The sequence below is a fragment of the Schistocerca cancellata genome, chromosome 1, assembly GCF_023864275.1.
Source record: "Schistocerca cancellata isolate TAMUIC-IGC-003103 chromosome 1, iqSchCanc2.1, whole genome shotgun sequence".
NCBI lineage: Eukaryota > Metazoa > Arthropoda > Insecta > Orthoptera > Acrididae > Schistocerca > Schistocerca cancellata.
In genome coordinates, this window is record NC_064626.1 from 531,197,120 (window position 1) to 531,214,678 (window position 17,559).

The window sequence follows — 17,559 nt, forward strand, 5'->3', positions numbered from 1 at the left end:
GTATGAATGAACAGAAGTTCTTGAAATGTTAAAATAAAACAATTACTGCTGCAAGAAGTACTCAAAATAACATAGATGAAAGCATTGTTATGGCAAGCACAATGTTTGAAAAAAGCGACATAATATGTTCGAATGTGTTTACATAGACTGATGTAAATAATAGTATAGTTTCTGATTATAATTCTTTATTTCTTCATAACAGAAGGACTAAATCTTAGAACTAAATCTTATATCTAATATCGAAAATAAACTGTGTGGTGAATCTCGTATGGTTATTCGACGATAAGTAGCAAGAATGCGTGGATATTATCATATACCATCATTTTGCTATTATATCTCTCAGAACTGGTGAGTTAATTCTTTTCTGTTAACGAACCTAGGTACACAAATCTAGACATATTACTAAAGTCCCCGGCCGCGTTTTCAGTCTGTGTGTGACGACTAATCTTATGAATTGCTGTAGAGATTTTGATACGGTTTTCGCTGACAGTCTTATCTGAAAGTATGGTTTGTGTGTGTAACCTATTACCGCTACTCCAGACAAGCCTATGGCCGTGGATACATAGTGCTAACCGTGCCAACCCTCAGCGGGTTGCTAGTGAGGTCATAATTTTTGAGATCGTCTTTACAGAAGTCTGGATAAATGTAAAGCAAAAACTTGCAATAGAAGATTCAAAAGCAGCTTCTTCTAATGCAAATGTAAAGAAGTTTTGCAAAGTAATTACAGTTTAACTCATTCATCATATTCAGCAATCTGACAACCTCGTATCCTTCGTACTCATCCATGCATTACTGTCATCACTTACACGTGTCCACGTTTGCCGCTGCATATCCTCTAATCCCATGTAACCACATTCCGAGGGGTAGACATCTCAGGCTTATCAGCAAAGAATTTCACTGATTCTTTTACCGCCTATTCACCCATCTGTAAGTCACACCTATCTACATTTCATTTTCTTCACGTTCTCATCAACGCCTTGCAATCAAGACTATTCCCTTGTCCATTTGCTTGTTCTTTCGTATTCTCTCATAATCCCCAGCATTTCCCGCTGAGCAGCCCTGTAATTTTTAATGTTTTGCGTGTTCGTATCTCCATATCGTGAGTAGAAACTGATAACACACACTGAGTGTAAACTTTCCTTTTCAAAAACAGCACAAACCTCGTACTGGAAGCCCTATTTATTTTACCAAAAGCCCTCCACAAGTTGTTTACTCTTCTACTCTCCTCTCTGTTCCTCTCACTGGATCCAGTCCAGGAAAATAAAATAATATGAAAGGAGTCTGAAAGTAGCAAGAAATTCTAAGTATCTTTTCATTTTCTCTCGTGATGGACACGTGCATGTTCTTGCAAGATGAGTGCTGCAGAGAGCGTTCCAGCCAGGTAAAGGCCGACACTCACAGGTTATCCACATCTGTTGTCAACGACAGTCCAATCAGACACGGTTCTCGAGGCCGCAGGGGGTTGAGTACGGCAAAGCAGAAACGGAAAGTCCCTCTGCCGAGGAAAAAAAATAATAGAATCGTTGACTTTTCTGACAGTAGACGGAAACGGAAAAAAGAAACAGCATACTCTCTCACTTACACTCACGCACAGCCATAGTCGTAATACTAACAAAGGGACCGTACGAACTTATCCTCACCGATTTGATTCATAATGACAGGGTGTGCATGACACCACTTGGATTTAGACATGTAAAAGTAAGACGCAACCCTCAAAAGTTTTCGAGAAAACCGAGTTTGAAAATTTTAGAAATTCTTATATACTTTATAAGGTCGCAAACATTTAAGCAGTCCTCAGTCGAGAGAGTAAGAGCGTAGTTTCATAAGCGTAAAGTGTCTGGATTAAATCTCGCTGCTGGGACTTTTTTTTAAATTCTTACATAGTTGTAACAACAGATTTATTACGACTATATAATTGTGCAAATTATCAGCATTTGATGACTGATTTATTATTTTATCCCGCTGCTGCCGGTATTGTAATGCTTTTCGAGTGGTGCTCCGCACGCCTGTGTAATAGGCTGTCCTAGTTCCACCTCTTACGTTAGAACCACGTGTCTTAACTTTCTTTCGTTCAGTGTCGTGTTGGTACTCATTCGCGTCGCATAGATGATTATCATCTAGCTCAAAATGGTTCAAATGGCTCTAAGCACTATGAGACTTAACATCTGAGGTCATCAATCCTCTAGACTTAGAACTACTTAAACATAACTAACCTAAGGACATCACACACATCCACGTCCGAGGCAGGATTGGAACCTGTGACCGTAGCAGCAGCTCGGTTCCAGACTGAAGCGCCTAGAACCGCTCGGCCACAGAGGCCGGCTGTCGTCTAGCGTCTGGTGTTCGTGCAGCCCTTTCTGATGCAACGTTGTCCCGCTCCCTGATATCCAACATGCTCCCAACGGCTATTCCACGTACAGGTACTGTCAGCTTCAGTATTGATAAGTCCTTGTACAGATGGACTCTTTAGAGATGCACAAATTGGTGGACAAGATCAACTACAGATCAAATGTATACTGCGTACTTTGATTTGGAATTATGTGTGTTTTTCGTTAAATTTCTTGATCAGCATCAGATTGGCATTGTATTATTACGTCACGGCACACAGGTTCCCTTTTCTCATCTTGATGGTTCCAACAGCATGTTTTTTTTTCCGAAGGGCAGAACAGGTCTGTTAATCTTCCACCCGAGTTAGATGATACGTTTCCGAGGTCCATTCTACTCTCTTATGGATATATACGACATATTCGAAGGGAACGCTGATCCGATCAGCACCGCTTACAAATCTATAGTGGTCTTCGATAGGTAGAAACGGTGATTAAAAAAGATATTCTCTCTCATCTTCACTTAAAACTTACGGGCTGATAGGCCGTGGTCGAAGTATAAAACACTCTCCTGACGTTTCGTCTCCGACTGCGGGAGACATCCTCGGAGATAAAGCGGCGAACTGCGAAGAGAACTCGACGAAGCGCTGATTATATAGGCAGTACAGAGGGCGCCACAGTCGATCACGTGGCGTCGACTATGAGATTGTCTCTGGTAATGCCAACATTCTCGATTGAAAGTAATCGATCGTCACGCTTGCGGTGCAAAGCTGACATCCAAATTTTATCCAGTTTAAAACCTTCGTCTTTCCTGTTAAAATTATTACGATGTTTATCAATCTCGATAGCCTCTCTATACAAGCGTGCATAATAATGCGAGGTTTTTGATACGGCGCTCGTCTCGCTCGTCTCGTCGCTCTTGGACGACTGTTGTTCGTCGTTACTCCTGATTCTCTGCCTAGAGCGAAGTGCTCGATCTATATCCTTGTTAAGGGCAAAGTTTTTCTTTCGTTCATTAGTAAGGTCACAGACCGCATTGGGAAAGTTTTAGGCAAGTATGGGGTGGAAACTATTTTCAGACCCACCAGAAAAATAAAAGAATTTTTAAGGTCGGCAAAAGATGCACGAGACCGTTTGGCTACACCGGGGGTATATAAAATTCCTTGTAGTTGTGGACAGGTTTACATCGGTACCACAAAGAGAAGTGTGAACACCCGTCTTTTTGAACATAAGAGGAATTGCCGCCTGGGTCACACGGATAAATCGGCCGTAGCGGAACATGTTTACCAGGAAGGTGATCATGAAATAAAATTCAGCGAGACGAGCGTCATATCAAAAACCTCGCATTATAATGCACGCTTGTATAGAGAGGCTATCGAGATTGATAAACATCGTAATAATTTTAACAGGAAAGACGAAGGTGTTAAACTGGATAAAATTTGGATGTCAGCGTTGCACCGCAAGCGCGACGATCGATTACTTTCAATCGAGAATGTTGGCATTACCAGAGACAATCTCTTAGCCGACGCCACGTGATCGACTGTGGCGCCCTCTGTACTGCCTATATAATCAGCGCTTCGTCAAGTTCTCTTCGCAGTTCGCCGCTTTACCTCCGAGGATGTCTCCCGCAGTCGGAGACGAAACGTCAGGAGAGTGTTTTATACTTCGACCACGGCCTATCAGCCCGGAAGTTTTAAGTGAAGACAATACCGGCCGTGAAAGCTTACATTGTATGATATTCTCTCTCAGCTGCGAGTATGTGGTTGTCGGACTCACATTACTTATACTGGCGAGGATGAAATCTGCTTTATTTGTAATCAGAGCAGCCACCACTGTACCAATTGTCCGAGTCGTGTGGTGGTATTAAAACCTGCTTACGAACAGCAAGAAAAATGGACTTCAGCGGAACGTCTCCCACAGGATTATGCAGATGAGGAAGCCTGGGTTATTGAGGATCAAAGTGGATCTTCGAGAGATACTGCTAGTGATTTTCCCCCGCAGTGCAAGCGTAGGGACATTAACGCCTTCACTCCTACGCTGCCGGCCCCGCTTATTTAAACAAGCGTCACTGAACACGAGACGATGATACAGATGAGGAACCATTTTCCTTTGGATCGCCCTTCGGATAGCCGTCCACTGAACGACCATCTTCTCTAGTCTAAGTTTGTGGACGGGAAAGCCATGAGTGCTTCTGCACCTGATCAGGGGGTTACTGGTAACTCACCTGGCTATTCGCCCGTCATCCAGGCAGCCTCGTCAGCACAGCCTGTTAAAGAATTTGCTTCAGGACCCCAATTGTCTCCCCCGACTCTATCGGACCCCTCTCCTGTTGTCTCCGCTTCACAAACTTCTACTGCGCCTTCTGTCGCGGCCTCTAACACATAACCTCTTGATGAACATGATTGATTCCCAAGGACAGGAGAGCCCTATCGTTTCCAAACAAATCTCCATACGCGAGCCCCTGTCTGTCGACAAATGGGGCGCTGACGTCTCTCCTTATCAGTCCGAAACGAATTTTCTGCATGACCTTTCCACACAGCCGCAGGAGGCACCGGAAATTTCAAGGAGCCGTTGTAAACAATGTATCCAGTCTGAGAGAGTGTCGCATCACAGAAGAAGAAAAAACAATTGGAATATGGGGGAAATGTTCACACTTCGTCTCCCTCCACTTCGTCCATTGATTCTGTCATGGATACTGGTAAATAGCTCCCTTCCATGGTGGTTTTGCAATTTTGTAGTTTATGATCCAGTTCAATTGTCTGTAGAAGCATGTACTTTCCTCACTTTTTATATTAACAAGATCTTTAAATTACTGCTCACCGCTTTGCGATAGTGTACGTGTGACTCTGGCGCAGATGTAATTTTTTTTTACAGGAAGTGGTATTTAAACTGTTTTCAATTCCTGATTTCTCGGCGTGTCTTAATGTGGCTTTCAAACTTCCTACGGCCACTGCCTTGTTTTTAGGCAAGGATTCCATTGTGAGTTTTTGAAGTTCTCGATTATGGTAGGAGCGTGGGTTGCACCTTTTGTGATTTCACTTTACTTCTTCTGTATGACCTTTCTGGCTCTGTTCGTTCTATGGAACGTTCGCCTTTCTCCAAAGAGGAAATCATTTACCTACTTCGTAAATCCCCTATAAAATTTGTATTGGGTGGTGATTTTAGTTTTAGTAAAGAACTCAATGACATGGTACGTTCCTTCCATTTGTGTGTCACACGGGTTTGTCGGTATCCTAAACTAGTCGGACACACTTATTTTAATGACACCTCTAGCGGTCGAATTGATCGCCTTTCACGTTTCGATCTTTGCCTAGGTTTTTGGTCGTAGCCGTGATACATACTTGTTTTATTGATCATTGTGCTGCAGCAGTCACATTTAATAATGTGCAGCAGCCAGTAAAATTTTATCGTTTTCCCTGGAAGCTCAGCATAGCCTGTCTACAAGACCATTCCCTTGGTGTTATCATTCACGAAGTAAGGGCCCGTTGTTCTCGTGCTATAGATTGGTACCTGTATACTGTCTAATGGTGGACTCTGCGTTCCAAGCCACAAATTCGTAAATCTCTCACGCGCTTTGGTGCGATAAGGGCGGAGACGTCCTGTGGACCCAAGAATTTTATTACTCCGTATGTCAACTTTACGATAGCGCTAGGCAAACTTCTCTGTGGGTTATGGATGTACGGCGAATTAAAGCCAAATTGCTGCAGTTAAAAAAAATATAAGGTGGAATGACCTCCGACAAAATTCTTAACCACGTTCCATTTTACAAGATGAACTGACTTCAGTATACCATCTTATCTGCGTATATGGTCGCGCAGGAAACGCGTTTGCACTGCATCCCACGCTAACGCCGATGGTCGAGTGTCAACGTCCCACTATGTCTTTTTTTATAATTTTTATTTCCGCAAGGACAATATAAATTATGTTGTTGCGGGTCTCACTCACACAAGTGACCTGGACTGGATGGTATTCCCAAATAAATACCGGCCAAGCGGTAAGTTCCTTTATAGCCCGTTTCAATCGGCATCTTTTTACAAAATAATGACAACTTATAGAATATTCTCCCTTCCCGCAACATTTGAAAACTTCTCGTGATCGCGCACCATCTATAAATGAACTGGATATTTTACATGTTGTACAAAAAGGCAAGATGATGAATATCGTCCAAGTACTTGAAATTTCGAAAAGAGTATATTTTAAAAGCCCAGGCCTGCCCAACGAATAACTGACCTTTCGTAACCAGGGTTACTTCGAGACTACTTTTTAAATAAACGTCTACGCACATGTGGAATTGGTTTATTCGTTGGTATGGTTTAGTTGTGCTTCCTAATTTTTATCTTATTTGATGGATCTAAGTGCACTGTTACCCGGTAAACATAGGCGTTGTCTTCCCATCTGGCGGCGCCATTTACTACGGTGTCGGTCACTTTGATTGACAGCTCTGTAGTAAGAGCCGTAATTGTGTGCCATAAAGACACTTTATACTCCTGGCCTGTGTTGTGTTAAGAGCAAATACGCGTAAACAAAGGTAACGTAACATATTCTTACTTTCGTAGGTGTTTTGGTCCTCTATGTTTTGTCGGATGACGTGGCATTTTTGATGACTGCAGGGCTTTATGTTCTTTTGGCAGTGGTGCTCGAGTATTTTTACCCGATGAGTTTGTCTTCGGCTACGCTCTTTTCACAACTGATGTCGTGGTATCCCCGTTGACAATGTAGCTTTATAGCTGATTCCTGACTCATAAATTTGTACTGAGGAAATTTGTTTATCCTCCAAATGTCTGATGATGCTCCTGTCAGAGTGAAACGCATTACTTATCAAATAAATAAGAAACCAGTTTGCAACCAAGACTCCAATTCTTTCTTAAATAATTTTATGTTCGTTTTTGGTCTCTCATAGGTGACACAATAACTTCGATTGTCAATGAAGTTATACGGAGTGTCTCGGTTGCTGCTCCTTTCAAGGAACGTAAAATGGTCCTCATCCCAGAAACCGAGGGTCGACGTAATCTTCAATTACTTTGTCGTGTACTCTCCGAAACCTCGACTGTAAAATTATCGCTCGAGTTATAAACACCTGTCTTTCGAAGTTGTTCGACAGCATCATTGCCGTTCGCCAAACTTGTGTGCCTGGATGAGCGATACTGACTTCTGTTACCAGATATCGAGATGTCGCTTCAGTGGCTGTGGCCTCTAAAATCTCGGGGGCCTTGCTTTTTCTCGACTTTCACAAGCCATCTGGCCGTGTCAGCCAATTTTTCAATGAATGTGTTAACTGCTTTGGGTCTTACTCACGACGCATGCCAGGTCCTAACCAATCTTTTCAGTGACTCAAGGATGCCGTGAATCCCTTTTGTCACCTTGCTGGTCCCACACTAATGATCGAAAATGCACGTTCCTATCGTTGCAGGGCTTTATCCAAGTGGTAATTCCTTGGCCGACGACGATCGTTCGCCACAAACTTTAGGGACTGTAGTAGATCGACCAAAATGGAGGCACTTAACTGGCGAGACGTTACAATTCGTGTTGAGGGAGCGATTCTTGAACACGAATGCTGTTCTCTTCTCAGCCTTCGCCAAGTGTAGGTCTTAGACACCCATATTACATCGCAAAGATATTCTTGCTTCCCAAAACGATGGCCCCCAGGCTGAAACAACTAACCGATCGATTCCTGTGGCGACGACACAGCTTTAGACTTCAGTACGAAGTGTTGGCCAGGCGCTGCAGGCTCGGAGGATTAGGTCTTCCCGATATTAAAACGACGGAATTCGGAGGAGAAAGACATTGAAATACCTTGAAAAGATTTCGTCGCATCGAGAAACGCCTTTGTTTTAACGATTCCCACCGCAACCCTACTCTCTCACCTTTTTCACGATACTACAAAACGAGCTGCCCTTCTTTGAACTTTTTCGGTGTCCCCCGTCAATGCAGTCTAGTAAGGAGCCATATTATAGCACAGGACGCACAACAATAGTGTAGCCGGTCTTTCTATTGGATAAGTTGCAGCTTCTTAACGTTCCGTCAGTAAAACGCAGTCTTTGATTCGCCTTCCGCATAGAATTATCTATGGGATCGTTCCGGTTTAAGCTGTTCGTAATTGTAATCCCAAGGTATTTAATTGAACTGACAGCCTTTAGATTCGTGTGATTTCTTGTTTATTCGATTGACGGATTCCTTTTAGAATCCCTGAGGATGACCTCACACACTTTTCGTTATTTAAAGTCCTGTGTAAATAATTTTGCAGTTCATTTTGATCTTCTGATGACTCTACTAGAAGGTAAAATACACCATCATACACAAACAATCTAAGAGGGCTGCTCAGATTGTCTCTTAAATCGTTTATATAGATTAGGAATAGCTAAGAGCCTATAACAATCCCGTTTTACTACGGTACCTTTCTGGAAGAAAATCACGAAACCAGCCATACAACTGTGAGGATACTCTATAGACACGCAATTTAAATAGACGCCGCTTGTGAGGACTTGTTTCAAAATCCTTCTGGAAATGTAGAAATAAGCATTAATTTCAGACCCCCTGGCGACAGCTTTCATTACTTAATGAGAATGAAGAGCTACTTGTGTTCCACAAGAAGAATATTTTTTGAGTCTTTGCTGGCTTAGTATGAATAGAACTTCTGTTAGAGATAATTCATAATGTTCGAAGACAACATGTTCCAAAATCTACTGCAAATCGACGCAATGATATTGATCTATAATTTAGCACCTGCTTGCATTTCCTTTCTTGAATATTGGTGTGACCTTTTCAATTTTACAGTCTTTAGGTATTGATCTTTCGTCGAGCGATCGGTTGTATATGATGCTCTGAAAGGAATCTAATTTGTACACAGAGTGGATCGGAATACTTGCCTTTGTATTGTTAACTGACTTGAGTTGCTTCGCTACCACTTCTTGTTTCGCTTTCAGGAATATTTACGTCGTATTCTTTGGTGAAGGACTGTCCGAAAACCGTATTTAGTAACGCCGTTTTAGTGGCACTGTCATCAGTAAAATTATCATTCCTATCGTGCAGTGAAGGTATTGATTGTGTTTTGCCACGGGCGTACTTTACATGCGTCCAGAATTTCTCTGGATTTTCTGCCTGATTTCGAGACATTTTGGTTTTTGAACTTACTAAAAGTACCTCGCACTTAAATCCGAGCTGAATTTTGAGATTCTATAAAAATATAAAACGTTATTTCCCATATGGGCGTTGTCCCCCCCCCCCCCCCCCCCCCATGCTATTTCTTTGTGATGCGTTGAGTTTGGGAGCATTGTACTTTCAGTAACAAGTGGTCATGCATTGTTTGTCTTCAGTATTAAGCCATCTGTATGCCTTCACTATCTGTGGTTCAAATGGCTCTGAGCACTATGGGACTCAACTTCTGAGGTCATTAGTCCCCTAGAACTTAGAACTAGTTAAACCTAACTAACCTAACGACATCACACACATCCATGCCCGAGGCAGGATTCGAACCTGCGACCGTAGCGGTCTCGCGGTTCCAGACTGCAGCGCCTAGAACCGCACGGCCACTTCGGCCGGCTCACTATCTGTGATTTGAACTGCTATTATGTTCGCTTTTTTTGACTGAATACAGATTTAATTGAAATTTTTATTACTAATTTTACGCAACGTCCGCATAATCTTCCGTGCTCCTCGGACTACTTTTCCCATGTTCGCGGTTCTGCCTTTGTCTAGTAGACTGAACAATGTACCTTGCATTTCTTTCTAAGTGTATGATATAACTTTTCCTCTGAGTGTTCGTGATGCGGGACATGTGCACAAAGAAATTCAGTTGCGCAAATTATTGACAATTTGTGTTAATTCATATCATGGCTATGACTAATAAGATGGACTGTTAATTAACTACAGTTGTGGGCCTCATCGACTATAGGGGTAGTACTAATTACCAACAAAACTGGTTGCTGAACGTCAGTAAAAAGTATGAAAACTCTATTTGGAATGATGGAGAAAAAAGACGTCGTACGAAGGTGAGTTAATAAATGACTCGCAAACAGCAGAATACCGTGTATTGTTTTACATTTCACGTCTATACGTGCCTAAAAGGTCGCACCATATGTCGCATGGAAGACAGCCGACATGCAGTACTATGTGGCCAATGCTTAATGCCCTGCAGTAACACCAAGATGGCAAGTGTGCTGTATGTGTGTACTCGACTAGAACAAAGCGATTTTTGTGAGTCGAGGGTCAGTCCGCAGAGCACGTGTATAGTGAAATTCGTCCCCTATATAGTTATAATTTAATTCGAGGAAAGTTGTGTTCAATGAGATAGGGTAATTCAGCAAATGACAAGAGAAAGTCATAAACAAAAAGCGGTGGTCATCCAGTGAGTCTAGGAGTATTTCGCAACCCCCAGGACACATCGGTATTGTGGGTTGCAGCAATGAACAAAATAAACTTCTTGTATTATACGTGGGCTATACAGAAAGTAAGGTCCGATCGAGAGCGAAATGGAGACCACAGTGAAAACCCGATGAAGCTTTGCGCAGATGTGTTAGGCAGTGTCTCTAGTATACCATTCGATCGCGTCCAGCAGCTCTTTTCAGTTCTGCGCACACAGTGAGCAAGTAAAGGTGCCTAGAAAATAATGTCTCCCGCCATGTACGAGAGCCTGGTGAGAGATATTGTCTGATGCATGTAGCCCACATAATATAACTATCGTGCGTTTCCTTCTTCATGACAGTTCTCGATCGAATTCTGCAGGGGCAATGAAGACGCTCCTGCAGAGTTGTCGATGGGAAGTGTTTGAGCATCTACAGTACAGCCCATAATTAGCCCCCCCCCCCCCCCCCCCCAGTTTCATCTCTGCTCACATGAATCGCTAGCTATAAAGAAAACATTTTGACACAGACAACGAGCTGTACACCAGAGTAGAGAGTTGGCGGAAAGCACAGGTGCCTGCCTTGTATGTCGAGAGTATCGTAAAATTGGTAGGACAAATGTCTAAGACGGAGCGGCTATTATGTGGAGAAGTAGCTTGATGGTGTAGCTCACTGTTGCAAATAAGTCATTTTCGATTTTCATAGAGCTCTCTACTGGGAATCCATCAGACCTTTGGACGTGTCCAAAAGAACGGACACCATATGCAATTAAAGTGATGAGGGCCAACGATCCCTTCAGTGCAAGGGAACACCACACTCAAATTCTTAAGAACATCGGCGTAATACCGCGAGTAATTAAGCGAATGAGCAGGGTCCAAATGGTTCAAATGGCTCTGAGCACTATGGGACTTAACATCTTAGGTCATCAGTCCCCTAGAACTTAGAACTACTTAAACCCAACTAACCTAAGGACATCACACACATCCATACCCGAGGCAGGATTCGAACCTGCGACCGTAACAGTCCCGCGGTTCCGGACTGCAGCGCCTAGAACCGCATGACCACCGCGGCCGGCGAATGAGCAGGGGCACTACATCAGTTGTGTGTGGTATAAGTTGAGAATTTTGGTCTGACGAAAGGCATGCTAGAACAGTCTGTGCGGTTATGGTGACCACTGTACCCAGATGGTATAATGGTCAGCCCATTGTCCAGGTTCGAATCTCATTCCGGCAAAAATTTCCCCATTGACATAAATCAATGACCACTGGTAAGTAATGTCTTTAATTCCTTTGTGTCTTGAAACTTGAAGTATCCCAAGTTCACTATTTAGCTGCGAACACTGCCACAAGAATTTTACGCTGCAGGCGTTTAACGCCTTATCAAACGATAGGATAAGTGTTTAAGTTTACTGGGGAGTATGTTGAAAAAGAAAATAAATTTCAGGCTGGTATATTCGACTCTCATGCCTTTATCCTGGTTCGCAATTTGTTTATTGACTCTTCCTCGTAGATATGTGCGTACAGTATATCGCCTGTCGTCAACGATGGGCGATAAATAAATTCTTTAGCAAGCTTCGGACTGGAGACCTGCATCAAAGAAACCTCATCGTCGACGACCGAAACACTGAAATGCTGTAAAGTCGCCAGTACAGACAATGCTAGTCGCGGAGCCGAGTGGCTTCTACTCACCGTAGACCCAGGCGACGACGATGACCTCACCGAGGCCGACCAGCAGGATGGACCACGTGACGACGTTCCACTCGATCAGTGTGAACAGGTAGATGCCGCCGCCGAAGCACATGGGCACGGACAGCACGAAGTGCGCCAGGCAGACGCCGCCCGTCACCCACGTCTGGTAGCGCCGCAGCTGCGGCCACCGGTCCACTATGGCGCACGTCACCGCCTCCACGCCGCCGAACTGCGACAACACAGTGTGTCTACCACACAAGACAACAATCTTTCGCCGTCTCGATGAAAAGAAGAAATAATGAGCAACGGCATTGGCAGAATAAAACTGATGGTGTGCATCGCTAAGAGTCATAAGCACAGAGGGAAAAAACTTAGCCTAACCTATATACGAACTATTCGGAAGTTAAATGTACTGTGAACCTAACGGACTGACGGACCTTTTTTTTTTTAGAGTTGGCAACACTGAGTGATAGAGGAGGATCCCAGGACCACAGCGAACATTGCACGTACACTCTAGTATGTGAACTAACGTTGTAGTATCCAGCTGTGTGAAAGCTGCCGGTGAGAAATCCCGACATGTGTGAGCCACGTGCCGTGATCCGCTTCCTACTCGCGGAAGGAGTAACGCCTGCCGAGATTTTTTTTTTCCCCCGAATCAGCAGTTTACGGCGAAGGCGTTACGAACAGGACGAGTGTGTGAGTACTGTAGGGAATACAGTGGAGGCAGAACAAATATTCATGACGGCCACGGGAGGGGAATATCTTCTATTTTGGTAGACGAGTTGGTTCAAAAAAATCGAGGAAACTGTTCCGAATACCGCCGACTGGCAGTGGATGACATTTCTTTGGTTTTTCCACAACTCTCCAGAACACTCTTATACGAGACCCTCATAGAAATGCTGGGATACCGGAAACTGTGTGCAAGATGGGCCCCAAACTAGTTGACAGAGCTCCACAAGAAAAATCGGGTCAGTAGCGCCAGCACGTTCTTTGAGCGACTTCGATAGGAAGATGAGGATTTTCTGAGCTCTATTTTGTCCGGAGATGAAACTTGGGTGGCTCATTGCACGCCAGAGACAAAAATATAATCGTCACAGTGGCGTCACACCCCAATTCCACATTTGTCTAAAATTTCAAAACCATAATTTCGGGTAAAAAAATCATTACGTCAGTGTTTAGGACATACAAGCCATCATATTGATCGGATTTCTGCTTCAGGGGGAGGCCACCAATGCACAACGATTTTGTGAGACCTTAAAGAAACTCTGCAGGAACAAAAGGAGGAGAAGTGTGTGACTGTTGCACGACAACGCCCTTCCTCACACAGCCTTAGCCACCCAGGAGCTCTTAGACGCATTTGGTTGGGACGTTTTGAGCCGCGCTCCGTATTTTCCTTACTAGGTGCCTTCAGATTATCATCTTTTCATTTCCCTGCAGGCACACAGCCACGGAATTAAATTTTCAACTGACGAGCAGATGCAGAAAGACGTTCTGAAGTAGCTCGAGGGAGATATCTTCGAGGACGGCATAAACAAGTTTGTACCACGGCTCAGCACATCATTGAACGGGATCGTCATTATATGGGGTAATACATAAGTGTTTCAACAGCATCCTGTAATTTTTTCAAAGACGTTTTTTCTAAAAGAAAATATAAAAATCTAGTATACTTATTTTCTGCTAACACACCTCTGGCCTTCATGACCTCTACTCGACCAGGAAGAGAGACCACATGTTTCTTTAGGTGTAGCACATCCGGCTGGAGCTAGTCATTGATGATTAAAACCCGTAGACTATCAAATTTTGAGGCTATTGATTACTAAGTTTTATCTACTGCTCGCAGAAATTGTCTATGAGTGCTTTACCAGGCCACTCGAGGTGGGATATGTGTCTGACTGTTCGTCAAATAGGAACAAATACAGACAACTCTGTGAACACGCCTATCGTCGTTTTCGATGACGAAAATACCCGAAGCGTACTCATCGGGAGTATGTCTGTGGTGTGTTGCTTGACACAGACACGGAGATTAAATATGTCGGCCTAACGTTGCAAAACAACCAGAAATGGAACGAGTACTCAGGTCGCTAGTAGAGAAGGCGAATCGCCGGCTTCAGATTACTGGGAGAATTCTAGGAAAGCGTAGCTCATCTGTGACGGAGACCGAGTATACACCACTAGTGTGACTCATTCTTGAATACTACTCAAGTGTTTGGGATCCCTACCAGGTCGGATTGAAGCAAGACTCCGAGGGAATGCGGTGGCATGCTGCTAGATTTGTTACCAGTAGGTTCGATCAACACGGCACTATTGGAGAAATGCTCCACGAAACTCCATGGTAGCTCCTGGAGAGAAGACAACCTTTTCGCGAGAAAACTATTGAGAAAATTTAGAGACCTGGCATTTTCGGTAGACTGCAGAACGATTGTATTGCCGCCGACGCCTAAGAACCTGGGACACAATGTGAGAGAAATTAGCGCCTGTACGGAGGCATAAAGATAGTCGTTTTTCCCTTTTTGCATTTATGAGTGAACAGTAAAGTGAGTGACTAGTACAAGTACAAGTTATAGTCCGTCTCGCACCGTATAGTAGCTTCCCGCGTACGCAGGTAGGGGTAGATGGTCAAGGAACGACAACACTTGGTCACCGAGAATGTTGAAACAAACATGCTGGTCTAGTTCTGAAAGTGTGACTCTCCCAGTCTATAACTGGCAAATTGAAGTCACCTTCAACCCCCCCTCCCCCCCTAATTACAACAGAATGATGAGGAAAATTACTAACTATATCGTGCAAGTACTCTCTGAAGTTTGCAAGTTCTCGCCATAGCTCCTGACCCAAGCAGTCTATTAAAGCATCCTATTTGCCATTTTTGACCGACCTTTGATGCTTAAATTCACCCAGGTAATTTCACATTCGGAATCAATGATAACATCGCTAGATATTATCGAGTTCTTTACTGCAAGTACACTATTGACGACTAGCCTATCCTTATCATGAATATTCCAATCCGAGCTTAGGATTTCTTTACTATTCATTATGGTTATAACCAACTTTCTTTTCCTAATACTCTCTGGTAATTACAACCTTCAGTAAGCGATACTAATTCTAGGACTAATTTACTAACATCATATTAACATTTTCTATTTCCGATCTGCGAGGACGAGCATTCTCTCAAAACATTGTGTATGTTGTAACTTTGATGCTGGTAGGCAATTCGTCGCTGATCGAAAGGAGGGGTTTCTCTGATCTAAAATATCCTCATGTGAATGGCACACATAGTCAGCTAACCTAGTAGCCGCTTCCTGCATGTAGTGCACACCTGACCTATTAAGGAGGAATGACAGGGTGACGGGCGAACATATTGTCAGTTAGACCGTCAGCGAGAGCGCATCGCTAGTTCCTGCTACTACTAAGGTGAGCACACCTTTCGCTTTTTACATATTTTTACGAGCTTCAAACAGGAGGCACTTATTTTCAGTTATCTGTGTAGTTACTAGTTTATTTTTGTGATTTCTTGCGAGTTCATATGCTTGCTAGGCACAACCTTTTATTTGGATAAGTGTAGTGTACAGTACCGCCGTTGCTATCTACCGTTGTATCGACTCTCGTATCGTGCAGGCTTTTGTTTGTTTCGTTAGAACAGCTTAGTGTCAGTTAGACCGTCAGCGAGAGCGCATCGCTAGTTCCTGCTACTACTAAGACGAGTACAACGTTCGGTTGTTACATATTTTTACGAGCTTCAAACAGGAGCGACTGCAGTAATGGATAGGAACTGTGATTGTTGTGTACAGATGCTAGCTGAGCTTGCGACCTCTCGCTCACAGCTTCAGGCTGCGTTGGCTTCCGTCACACAGCTTGAGGCTGCTGCCAAGGGGCGTCACTGTGGGGGATCGGACGCGGGGATGCGAGGGATGTCGAGCATGTCCAACGTGTCTCCCATCGGTCCACTGCTGTGACCTCCCCGGGTACTGCCTGCACTGAGGTTGGCCCCTCACCCGTGGTCGAGTGGGAGATCATTCCAAAGTCTGGCAGGCAGCGAAAAACTTTCGGTGGGGCCGATCGTAGGGCCTCCCCGGTTCGTTTGACGAACGGGTTTCGGGCGTTATCTGTGGCTGGCGATGTCTCTGAGCCGGATACAGTGGTCTACCCCATTCCAGAGGAAGCTTCTCGACCCGCAAGAACTGGGAATTCACAGAGGGTGGGTTTGCTGGTAGTTAAGAGCTCCAACGTTAGGCGCGTAATGGGGCCCCTTAGGAACATGGCTGCCGAGGAGGGGAAGGAAGCCAGTGTGCACTCTGTGTGCATTCTGGGGGGAGTCATTCTGGATGTGGAAAGGGTGCTTCCGGATGCCATGAATAGTACAGGGTGCAGCCACACTCTGTGTGCATTCTGGGGGGAGTCATTCTGGATGTGGAAAGGGTGCTTCCGGATGCCATGAATAGTACAGGGTGCAGCCAACTGCAGGTGTTGGCTCATGGCAGTACCAATGACGTATGTCGCTTTGGATCGGATGAGATTCTGTCTGGTTTCGGGCGGCTAGCGGAAATGGTAAAGACTGCCACTCTTGCTTCCGTGATTAAGGCGGAGCTCACCATCTGCAGGTTCGTCGATAGAACCTACTGTGGTCCTTTGGTGCAGAGCCGAGAGGAGGGTCTGAATCAGAGGCTCATGCGGTTCTGTGACCGTGTAGACTGCAGATTCCTTGACTTGCGCCATCGGGTGGTGGGGTTTCCGGGTTCCGCTTAATAGGTCAGGAGTCAACTAAACACAGGAGGCGGCTACACGGGTAGCGGGACCTGTGTGGAAGGGACTGGGCCGTTTTTTAGGTTAGAGGGTCTCAGAGAACCACAGAAGGGGCGTCCGTCAGAAAGTGGGCAGGTAAAACACAGTAAGGTAGTTGTAGAAACGATTTGTACTGTAGCTGTAAATTGTCGTAGCTGTGTTGGGAAAGATCCAGAACTCCAAGCCCTAATAGAAAGCACTGAACTCAAATAGTTGTAGGTACAGAGAGTTGGCTAAAGCCGGAAATAAGTTCAGCCGAAATTTTTTCAAACGATCTAACAGTGTTCATAAAGGATAGATTAAATACAGTTGATGGTGGAGTATTTATTGCTGTCAGTGGTAGTTTGCCATGTAGCGAAATTGAAGTAGATAGTTCATGTGAAATAGTATGGGTAGAGGTTATACCTGACAATCGGACTAAACTATTAATTG

At 44.2% G+C, this 17,559-nt stretch overlaps 1 protein-coding gene across 1 annotated transcript in view; it reads right to left on the minus strand.

Annotated features, from left to right (window-relative positions):
• The window catches only part of LOC126188169 (sodium- and chloride-dependent glycine transporter 1-like), a 248,947-nt gene that overhangs the window by 20,082 nt on the left and 211,306 nt on the right, over positions 1–17,559 (minus strand). The window contains exon 9 of the mRNA XM_049929727.1: positions 12,352–12,580. Coding sequence (XP_049785684.1) covers positions 12,352–12,580 — 229 coding nt within the window. The remainder of the gene's footprint in view (positions 1–12,351; positions 12,581–17,559) is intronic.